Raw genomic sequence first — 11,925 nt, forward strand, 5'->3', positions numbered from 1 at the left:
CAGCCACTTTGCTGAAGTTGTTTATCAGCTGTAGGAGCTCTCTGGTAGAATTTTTGGGGTCATTCATATATACTATCATATCATCTGCAAATAGTGATAACTTGACTTCCTCCTTCCCAATTGGTATCCCTTTGATCTCTTTTTGTTGTCTAATTGCTCTGGCTAGAACTTCGAGTACTATATGGAATAGGTAGGGAGAAAGTGGGCAGTCCTGTCTAGTCCCTGATTTTAATGGGAGTTTCTCCCTATTTAGTTTGATGTTGGCTATTGGTTTGATATATATTGCTTTTATTATATTTAGGTATGCACCTTGAATTCCTGATCTCTCCAATACTTTTAACATGGGTATTGTATTTTGTCAAAGTCTTTTTCCGCATCTATGAGATCATCATATCTTTTTTTCTTTTTTCTTTTTATAGTGTATTACATTGATGGATTTCCATATATCGAACCATCTCTGCATCCCTGGGTTAAAGCCTACTTGATGTGTTCTTGGATTCTGTTTGTGAGAATTTTATTGAGTATTTTTGCATCGATATTTATAAGGGAAATTGATCTGTAGTTCTCTTTCTTTGTTGGGTCTTTTTGTGGTTTAGGTATCAGTGTAACTGTGGATTCATAGAAAGAATTGGGTAGTATTCCTTCTGTTTCTATTTTGTGGAATAGTTTGAAGAGTATAGGTATTAGATCTTTGAAGGTCTGATAGAATTCTGCACTAAAACCATCTGGCCTTGGGCTCTTTTTGTTTGGAATACTTTTAGTGACTGCATTTATTTCCTATGGGCTGTTTAGATGGTTTATCTGGTCCTGATTTAAGTTTGGCACCTAGTATCTATCTAGGAAATCATCCATTTCATCCAGGTTTTCTAGTTTTGTTGATTATAGACTTTTGTGGTAAGATCTTGTCGCAGACCCCTGAACTCTGACCAGCAGAGATGGGGAAGAATGACACAAATGCCAAGCAGGTTCCAAACAGATTTCTTCTTTATCTCCCCAAACAGCTTTTAATCTTTTCCCTCTCACAAGCAGCTTTTTTAAAACCCTCTCCCTGTTCCCACTAAAACTCAACTCCACTCTGCAACTCCTTCTTCAACTCTCGCCCACCTGAACTGTTTACAACCTTCTCTCCCAGAATCCTCCCCCTCCCTCTGGGGCATATCTTGTTTTTCCCAGCCCCCCCACCCCACCCCAGTTCCTTCCCAGCCAGGGGTGCATCCTGTTTTCAGTCCTCTGACCTGATCCCTTCCCCCTCTCCTGGATCAGGTCAGAGAGAGGGAGGCCAGTGATAGCCCATTAACTCAGCAGGCAATCCTCACAGGCTCAACAGTTCAGGCTTGGCACACTCGCTCCCTACAAGATCTGATCATTTTTTAAACTTCCTTGGTTTCTGTTGATATTCGCTTTTCATTCCTGATTTTGTTAATTTGGATACTGTCTCTGTGCCCTCTGGTTATTCTGGCCAAGGGTTTGTCTCTCTTGTTGATTTTCTCAAAGAACCAACTCCTGGTTTTGTTGATTCTTTGTATAGTTTTTTTTTTGTTTCTGCCTGGTTGATTTCAGCCCTGAGTTTGATTATTTCCTGCCTTCTCCTCCACTTGGGTGTATTTGCTTCTTTTTCTTTTAGAGTTTTCAGATGAGCTGTTAAGTTGCTAGTATAGTCTCTCTTCAGTTTCTTTTTGGAGGCATTCAGAGCTATGAGTTTTCCTCTTAGCACTGCTTTCATTGTGTCACATAAGTTTGGGTGTGTTGTGCCTTCATTTTCATTGAATTCTAAAAAGTCTTTAATTTCTTTATTTCTTCCCTAACCAAGTTATCTTTGAGTAGATACTTGTTTAATTTCCATGTGTATGTGGGCTTTCTGTTTTTTTTTTTTTTTTTTTTTTTTTTGCTATTGAAGACCAGCCTTAGTCCATGGTAGTCCAATAGAATACATGAGATTAAGTTAATTCAATGTTCTTTTATCTGTTGAGATGTTTTGTGTCAAAGTATATGGTTGATTTTTGAGAAGGTACCACGAGGTGCTGAGAAGAAGGTGTATTCTTTTGTTTTAGGGTAAAATGTTCTGTAGATATCTGTTAAATCCATTTGGTTCATAACTTCTTTTAGTTTCACTGTGTCTCTGTTTAGTTTCTGTTCCCATGATCTGTTCATTGGTGAGAGTAGGGTGTTGTAGTCTCCCAACAAGAATTGTGTGAGGTTCAATGTGTATTTTGAACTTTAGTAATGTTTCTTTTACAAATGTGGGTGCCCTTGCATTTGGGGCATAGATGTTCAGAATTGCGAGTTCATCCTGGTGGATTTTTACTTTGATACATATGTAGTGACCTTTCCCATCTTTTTTGATAACTTTTGGTTGAAAGCCTATTTTGTTAGATAGTAGGATGTGTACTCCAGCTTGTTTCTTGGGACTATTTGCTTGGAAAAAAATTTTTTCCTCCTTTTACTTTGAGGGAATGTCTGTCTTTGGCTCTGAGGTGTTTCCTGTATGCAGCAAAATGCTGGATCCTGTTTATGTGTCTGGTCTGTTAACCTATGTCTTTTTATTGGAGAATTGAGTCCATTGATGTTGAGAAATATTAGGGACAAATGATCATTGTTCCCTGTTATTTTTGTTGTTAGAGTTGGAATTATGTTTATGTGTTTCTCTTCTTTTGGGTTTGTAGTGAAAAGATTAATTTCTTGCTTTTTCTTGGATGTAGTTTTCCTCCTTGTGTTGGACTTTCCCTTCTATTATCCTCTGTAGGGCTGGATTAGTAGAAAGATGTTGTTTAAATTTGGTTCTATTTTGGAAAAGTTTGGTTTCTCCATCTATGGTAATTGTGAGTTTTGCTGGGTATAGTAGCCTGGGCTGGCATTTGTGTTCTCTTAGGGTCTGTATGACATCTGCCCAGAGACTTCTGGCTTTTATAGTCTCTGGTGAGAAGTCTGGTGTAATTCTGGTAGGTCTGCCTTTATGTATTACTTGACCTTTTTCTCTTACTGCTTTCAATATTCTTTCTTTTTTTTTTTTTTCAATATTCTTTCTTTGTTCTGTGCATTTGGTGTTTTAATTACTATTTGATGGAAGAACTTTCTTTTCTGGTCCCATCTGTTTAGTGTTCTGTAGGCTTCTTGTATGTTTATGGACATTTCTTTCTTTAGATATTTCTTTAGATATTTTAAACTTCCAACATTTTCATCTTCTTTCTTCTTTGAAGATGTTTGCTGGTCCTTTGAGTTAGGCATCTTCACTCTCTTCTATACCTATTATTCTCAGGTTGGGTCTTTTCACTGTGTCCTGGATTTCTTGAATGTTTTGAGATAGGAGCTTTTTGGTTTTTGTATTTTCCTTGACTGTTGTGGCGATATCTTGTATCTTCTGTCACTGAGATTCTTTCTTCTATCTCTTGTATTCTGTTGGTGATGTTTCCATCTGTGACTCCTGTTCTCTTTTCTAGGTTTACCATCTCGAGGGCTGTCTCTCTTTGAGTTTTCTTTAATGATTCTTCTTCCAGTTTTAGATCCGAGATGGTTTTGTTCAATTCCTTCACCTGTTTGATTTCGTTGTCCTGTATTTCCTGTGTTTCCTTTATAAGGGCTTCTACTTGTTTACTTATGTTCTGCATTTCTTTAAGGGAGTTAGTTATGCCCTTCTTAAAGTCCTCTATCATCTTCAAGAAATGAAGTTTAGATCTGAATCTTAGTTTAAGGGCGTGTTTGAGTATCCAGGATTTGCTGTGGTGGAAGAACTGGGTTCTGATGTTGCCAAGTCAAATTGGTTTCTGTTGCTTATGTTCTTATGCTTGCCTCTTGATATCTGGCTATCTCTGGTGTTATCTTGCCTCCCTGTCCCTGACTGGAGCCTGTCCTTCCTGTGATCCTGGGGAGTCAAGCTGCAACTGTGAGGTCAAGCTGCTACTAATATGTGTGCTGTGTGGGACGGGGCTCTACTCCCGGTGGGCACAGGTGGAAGACAGGCACAAATTGGAGCCAGAAGGCGCCTGTGAGGAATCTGCTTCTCTGGGTTGCAGGGGTCCTGGTATGAGGTCTCGGGGGGGTGGGGTTTAAGATCTCACCTGTGAAGCTGGATGTGTCTGAATACCAGGGGGGTCGAGTTGCAGCTGGGGTGTGTACTGTGAGTCTCTGCTCCAGTCTGGCACAGGTGGGAGCTGGAAGCACCCAGGTCTCCGGCTGGGCAGGAATCTGGTTCCCCTGGTTGCAGGGGTCCCTGTATACCAGGTTTCTGAGCAGGGTTTAAGGTCTCACCTGTGAAGCTGGATGTGTCTGAATACCTGGTGGTCCGAGCTGCAGCTGGGGTGTGTGCTGTCGATCAAATAATTCTACATCAGTCCCCTTATACAAAAGAAATATTAATTACAAGTATTTCATTAGTATGGTTAGGGTAAGTCTCTCTGCTTCATAGGAATGGTTTCTTGTCACAAACATTAACCTGTCTTCCTTGGAATGTTAGGCGTGGGCGTGCCCCCAGGACATCTTTTGACTAGTGTCTTAGGGTTTTACTGATGTGAACAGACACCATGACCAAGGCAACTCTTATAAGCACAGCATTTAATTGGGGCTGGCTTACAGGTTCAGAGGTTCAGTCCAGTATCATCAAGGCAGAAGCATGGCAACATCCAGGCAGGCATGATATAGGCACAGCTGAGAGTTCTGCATCTTCATCTGAAGGCTGCTATTGAACTGGAGTGAATGTTTAACTCTTTGGGGGAATTTTGAAAGAACCCCTAAGTACTTTCTGTATTTTTTGGTTTGTTTTCTTGAGACAGTGTATCACTATGTAGCTCTGGCATTCATGAAAATCACTACATAGAACAGCTTTGCCTAGAATCATGGAAGTCGCCTGTCTCTACCTTTTGGGGTCTGGTATTAAAAGGTTCACTCCTTTTTGAAGTTAGGGATTTTTTTTTTTTTGATACAGTTTTGCTAATATATACTCAATAGTGTTGATTTGTTTGAGTGTCTCTCCATATTACTTGTTAGTTGTTATTTCTCTGGCAGTGTCTTATGGAATTCAAAGAGGTGTGATCCTCCTTTTCTTTTTCTTTCTAAAATGACTTTGACTGCATTTTAAATTCTGTAATATGGAAAAAGTATGCGAAACACCCAGAATTATATAAATAGTGAAATGTACATTTACAGTGTAGTCAGTCTCACTATTTTTATTATGTACATGTGTGGGCTATTTTAGGCTGCGGTGACCTATGAGGATGTGCATGTGAATTTCACTCATGAAGAGTGGGTTTTGCTGGATCCTTCCCAGAAGAGTCTCTACAAAGATGTGATGCTGGAGACCTACTGGAACCTCACTGCTATAGGTAAGAATGCTAATTGTCTTTCACTTTCTAAACAAAGGGACAAATGTTTTTTTTTTGTTTGTTTGTTTGTTTTGTTTTTGGTGTACTTCTGTGATTTAAATTTGGTAAAGGAAGAATGTGGTGAATAATCAGACCTGGTTCTTAGGTACACCAGAGATACTAACTTAAAATTTTTATAGTATCTCACTCAGGGTAATGTTTTCTAGTTCCATCCATTTACCTGAAAAAAACAATCATGATGTTCTTGTTTCTAATAGCTGAATAGTATTCCACTGTAAATGAACCATGTTTTCTGTATCCATTCTTTGGTTGAGGTGATCAAGCCAACTCAGTCAGTCAACCAGGTTGCAAGGGAGGGAGTGAGGATTAGAGAAAGAAAAGACAATTAGACAGTATTATAATATGACCCCAACTAATACTGAAGCTGAAGTGGGTTTAATTTCTCCCAGCCTGCTTTTATATCATTCTAAGTACATACAAAGAATGTGGCCAGTCCTAAGGCATAAACAAAGGAGTCAAGGAATAAAGCATAAACAAAGGCCCCAAGGTCACTGTTTCTAGGGACTTATCAAGATGATCAAGATATAAGGAACACACATTCATTGGTTGTATTTTCTCTAACAAGCTGTACTTCTTTGTCCTAGCCCAAAGTCAAATATTCTTTCCAAATTCCTAGAAGCAGCCCCAAGAGCTCTCCACATTGAGGGACATCTGGGTTATTTCCAGTTTCTGGCTTTGTTGTGGGAAGTATTAAGAAATGAATCCACGGGCTGGTGAGATGGCTCAGCAGGTAAGAGCACCCAACTGCTCTTCCGAAGGTCCTGAATTCAAATCCCAGCAACCACATGGTGGCTCACAACCATCCGTAACAAGATCTGGAGCCCTCTTCTGGAGTGTCTGAAGACAGCTACAGTGTACTTACATATAATAAATAAATAAATCTTAAAAAAAAAAAAAAAAAAAAAGAAATGAATCCACACTACTGCTGGCAAGGTATCCACGGGCTGACTGGTAGTCACTGGCAGGCAACGGCCAGCCTGTTCTCATCTCATGGAGACTCTCTGACTCAGAGCTCCAAAATCTCTCCACCTAGGTCACTAAGCTCCCAGTGGTGGTTTGCTACCATGATTCAAAACTCCCACATCCTTTTGGGGTGCACATCAGTCAAACCCATGCTTTACCTTTCCCTCTGGAACCCAGTTGCACCACTGCATGAAGGAAAGCACCACACAAACTTAGTTCAGAATCAATGGTAACTCATTTGCTGGGTGCAACAACTAGAATCCTAATCTTGTAAGTCATCTTAAATCTAAATCCTTCTGGCAGATTCACCATCTAAACCAGGAGACACTAGTGGCTATACCTTGTCCTCTTGTTGTCCCCTTCCAAAAGCCCCTCTCTCCTGCTTCCTCTCTTCCTTGTCCAACATGGAAGTCCTGCCTTCTTGCTCAGTGATTTGTTCACAAGAAGTCACCTGAGTACATGACTCATTCCTCGATCCAGACTGCCCCTCCAGGGAAAGTGGAATTAATATCAAAATACGGACAGCACTAGGGCCATCCACAAATGGCTTTTATGTTCACAAAGCTGTTATGAACATAGTGGACCACATGTCCTTGTGGTGTGGTGGAGTGTCTTTTCAGTATATGCCCCAGAGTGGTATAGCTGGGTCTTCAGGTAGAACTATTTTCAGTTTTCTGAGATATTGCCAGATTGATTTCCAGAGTGGTATATAGGTTTTTCAGTCCCACCAGCAATGGAGGCTCCTTGCATCTGCTGTCATATGAGATTTTTTTTTTCTTAGCCATTCTGATGCCTATATGGAGTCTTAGGGTCATTTTGATTTGCATTTCCCTCATGACTAAAGATATTGAATATTTCCTTAAGTGCATATCAGCCATTTAAGATTCCTCTGTTGGGAATTCTGTTTAGCTCTGTACCCCATTTTTTTAATTGGGTTGTTTGGTTTGTTGGTATTTAACTTCTTGAGTTCTTCATAAATTTTGGATATTTTCCCTCTGTTAGATATAGGGTTAGAGATGATCTTTTCCCAATCTGTAGGCTGCCATTTTGTTCTTTTGACACTATCCTTTGCCTTACAGAAGCTTTTCAGTTTCATGAGGTCCCATTTATCAATTATTGATCTTAGAGCCTTAGCTATTGATATTCTGTTCAGGAAATTGTCTTCTGTACTAGTGTGTTCAAGGGTATTGATTAATGTTGTTCATAGGTAATGTGGAAGAGAGAAAAGCTCACCAGTATGCTAAACCTTAATTTTTTTGATGGAGCAAAGGGATTCAACTGAGGAAAAAGACTGACACCAAGCTAACTTATTCCTGTTACTTTATTCAAACATTATATAAGGGTAATTGGGGCTGGGAAAGGTTCCAGCTACCAAAATTATCTTGTCCTTGCTACCCATGAAAGCAGATGACCTACATAAATCCCAGTTCATTTTGTCCATGGCTAGCCATAATTGAAAGCAAAGAATCCAGGCTTTCCAGGAATACCTGAGGAACAAGGTTGGTGCACCTGCAAGCTCTCACATAGCACTGAGAACAGAATCTCTAGAGAGACAGCATTTCTAAAATTTCTTCAAACAGTCCCCAAACCATTTTTCAGCCTCTACAGATTGACCCAAACATAGCAAAGGCTTTGTTGAAACATTTCACTTAAAGCCAGACACAAAGGCTTTACCATACATTTCACTTAAAGCCAGACATAAAGACTTTAATACACACACACACACACACACACACACACACACACACACACACACACCACTACATCTTCCTCCTTTTTGTTTTTAAGTTGATTTGTGTTAGAGATACAAATTATTGTTGGAGAATTAAGGAGTTGTGCAGTAAATATGGGCTTTTGTCTATCTAGTTGTATAACAGTTTTATGCAAATAAATCAGCCTACATTTTAAAACCAGTAAAGTTATTACCAGAGAGTATTATAAAAATCACAAGAGGAAGAAATTTATCAAAATGATTCAAAGGATCAAATGAAGCTACAACATCTGTAAGACATTGTATAACATCCATCCCTGTTATTTTAGGCAGCTTCTTTGAAGACATTTCTACAGTTTTTTGCTGCAAATCCTAAAACATTTGAGAAGAATTAAGATGATCCTACAAATGCACTTTAATGTTTTCCCAATCATATTTGTTATCATTGAGTACTAAAGGTGTAATACTATAAGAAAAAATATTCCAGTCATATTTCAATTTCATTTGTTCTCCAATAAGTTTTACAGCTTGTCTCAGTTCACCTATTTCATCAACTATTTCTCAATTTATCTTACTTTGTTGAATCAAAGTTCATGAGAATGCATATGCCAGCATTTAACAAGTTAAGCAGTTTGAACTTCTTCATGAAGTGGAACTCCAGCTGTAGTAGCCATAGCAGTTAATGCAATGATTCCCAGGGCCACATAAGTTATCGATCCTACTATCAATCGAGTTATTCTTGCTATTCTTGCAGCATGTTTCTGCACTAGCATCATCACCAGTGAGTCTTGCTATGGTCTTGACAACCTCACTGGCATCCAGACTGCTGGGCTTGCTCTGAGACTATATAAACTTCAAAAGAAACATTCAAAGAGACCCTGGCATTGACACAGGTATGAAGAATATCGCATGTATAAGTGATGCAGTAATCACTAGGGTGTCATTGCACAGGTTCATTCAGTAACAAATAAGGTGATGGCACAAAAGCCATAAAAGGTAAGATTTTAAATTAAAGGACAAATGAATTTTTTATTGTTAAAGTGTAACTTTATGTTCTCACTTCAAGTGCATGAAAAGTGCTTGCCAATTTCCACAGGTTAGTCTGACTAGAATTATCAAATGGTGATACAGGGCCTGACATTCCAACTCCATGCCACTCGATAAAATCTCTAGAAGAAGAGACAACTTCCACAGTTTTATTCATTGTCACGTCAATTCTGTGTGAGTATATAGTCAAGGATTTGAAGACCCTCAAGCATAAGGGCTCCAATGACTTCTCCTTGGGAGATATCAACAATCATCTCAGGATTCTCACCTGTTCCATGCGCACCATAATAATTATAGTATCACACATAATAATTACAGTATCACACATAATAATTACAGTATCATTTGTACACACTGAACTCATCATACCTGTATCAGTTAGTAATCCATAATTTACAAGACGGTTAATTTGTGCAACTAGTATGTTAATCTCTTGTCCCTCCAATCCAAATGCACAAAGCATAAGAAGTTGTCTGCAAGAATTCTGGGTAGTAGTATGATCAATTCTAGATATCCAAATGTAGGAAGTTATACTTAGACAATAAAGTCCATTAACTATACAAATAAATATTCCTTTTATTCCCACAATATGATTTATAATTTCTTTACCTTCCTCTGCAGGTTGATCAGATCCACAGTGGTCATAAGGACCAGGTAAATTCATTGACCAACACAAGAATATCCATGTCTCAACTTACTATCTTAATTGGAGGATTAGGAATATAAACCCAATAAGGATTATTTATCTCCATTACTTGTATAGTTACCACAGACAGCATGGCAAGAAACAAGTAGTGTTCAGAGATTTTTCAGACAGTCAAACTATTGTTTCTCTTTTATCAGCCAATTTCTTTTTTTTTTTTTTTTTTTAAAATTTTTTTTTTTTTTTTTTTTTTTAAAGATTTATTTATTTATTATATGTAAGTACACTGTAGCTGTCTTCAGACACTCCAGAAGAGGGCGTCAGATCTCGTTATGGGTGGTTGTGAGCCACCATGTTGTTGCTGGGATTTGAACTCCAGACCTTTGGAAGAGCAGTCGGGTGCTCTTACCCATTGAGCCATCTCACCAGCCCCTTATCAGCCAATTTCTTAAGCTGTCACCATATAGGAGGATATCCATGTCAGCTGCAAATGCTTCACAATGCCTATCTTGCTCATGCAGAATTTTATTTAGTTTTGATGGAATCCACAGTTTTTCATCTCCCTTAGAAACAAAGACATAGCTTCCACCCCATTGTAATTCCATCCTTGCTTTCCTTGTGATGTTAAAACATCATTGAAAATTCATTTCAGCAGCTGTTTTCCTGTTTAATTGGCATTTAAAATTATTTAAAGTCAATAATACATTGTTTAGTTTATCTCTAGGGGTCCTTATCTTCCCCCTTTTTCTTTTAAAAACATCTCTTTTAAGGTATGATTAGATCTTTTCACAATTGCTTGACCTGTAGGATTATGGGGAATACCTGTAATATGTTTTATGTTACATCATGTAAAAAACTTGTTTCATGTAGTTAGAAAGGTAAGTAGGTGTATTACGTAAAGTTTTATTTTGTGATGGCATCCCCATAATTACCATTGTTCCTAATAAATGTGCTATTTATTAGTATTTAATTTTAATTAGTAATTACTAAATATAACTTATCATTAGTTATTATTTATCTTTAAATAATTAAATACTTATTTAATACTACAAAATCTACCCTTTCAGAGCTTAAGGCAGTTGTTCATTGAAAGGCTGTTAAGTATCAATAGTATTATGTATATATTTTAGCTTTCCCAATTCTGTAAATGAAATACATCTATTTGCCAAATTTTATTTCTTTGTTCACCTCCAGGATTACTGCTTGCAGGTAAAGGAATTTGATTATATATGCAACAATTAGGACAATTTTTAATGAATTTTTTTTTTAAGTTTGTGGCCATGTAACTGAGAACCTTCTCTTTAAGCTCTTACTTGACGCTTCTAACCCATTTCTACTAATAATTGATGTATTTCACCATTACCTTGAATCAGTAGTACTGGAAATCCAGTATGAGAGGGAATATGAGTTATATACAATGGGTAATTTCTGTCTTTAATTGCCTGTTGTAATTCATAAATACTAAGGGTAATTCTGAGTTATCAGGAACAAGTTCAGCAGTTTCTATACATAAGACAAATCCTTCTGCATACTGAGAATCAGTAATAATATTAAAAACTTCAGGAAAATCTAATAATACCATAAAAATTGCATACAGTTTTGATTTTTGAACAGAATAGGGACTTTGAAATATGTTACTTATGTTTCCTGATTTATAACCTCCCATTCCTAATTAATTTGCATCAGTGTAAAATGTTAAAGCTCCAAGCTTTATCGGTGACTTTTTTTTAATCCATGGGAGAATCTCTTCTGGTTTTTTTATTAAAGCTTTACCTTTATGATATGGTAGTGATAGTAATTGAGCAATCCTATCACCTGCCTCTAATTGTGTGGTTTTCTTAACATAAGCCATGGCTTTAATTTCACCTTGATAATTTCCATTTATTAATCTTGCATGTACAACAAACACTTGATCTTCACAAAATTACTCCTACTGTCTCTGTAAGAATAGGACCATACACACCAGTGGGTATTTTATATCAAGGACTTTGTACAGACACTGTAAGATAGTTACCTACTGCTGAATAAAGAGTAGCACATATTATCGCCAATATTAAATTTACGTTCCCCTAATTGCCCTGTTGATGAACTGTTGCATTGCTAACAGAATATTGTTGGCTCAAGTTGTCTGATCTTGGGCCCCAAGGTAGGCCCCTTATCTCATTTCCTTTTTTTTTTTTTTTTTT

General features: G+C 37.7%; 1 protein-coding gene across 1 annotated transcript in view; it reads left to right on the forward strand.

The window, feature by feature from the left end:
* LOC110326162 (zinc finger protein 431-like) overlaps nucleotides 1–11,925 on the forward strand; it is a 25,453-nt gene that overhangs the window by 5,350 nt on the left and 8,178 nt on the right. Inside the window, exon 2 of the mRNA XM_021204330.1 lies at nucleotides 5,189–5,315. Coding sequence (XP_021059989.1) covers nucleotides 5,189–5,315 — 127 coding nt within the window. The remainder of the gene's footprint in view (nucleotides 1–5,188; nucleotides 5,316–11,925) is intronic.

The sequence above is a fragment of the Mus pahari genome, chromosome 9, assembly GCF_900095145.1.
Source record: "Mus pahari chromosome 9, PAHARI_EIJ_v1.1, whole genome shotgun sequence".
In the NCBI taxonomy this organism is placed as follows: domain Eukaryota; kingdom Metazoa; phylum Chordata; class Mammalia; order Rodentia; family Muridae; genus Mus; species Mus pahari.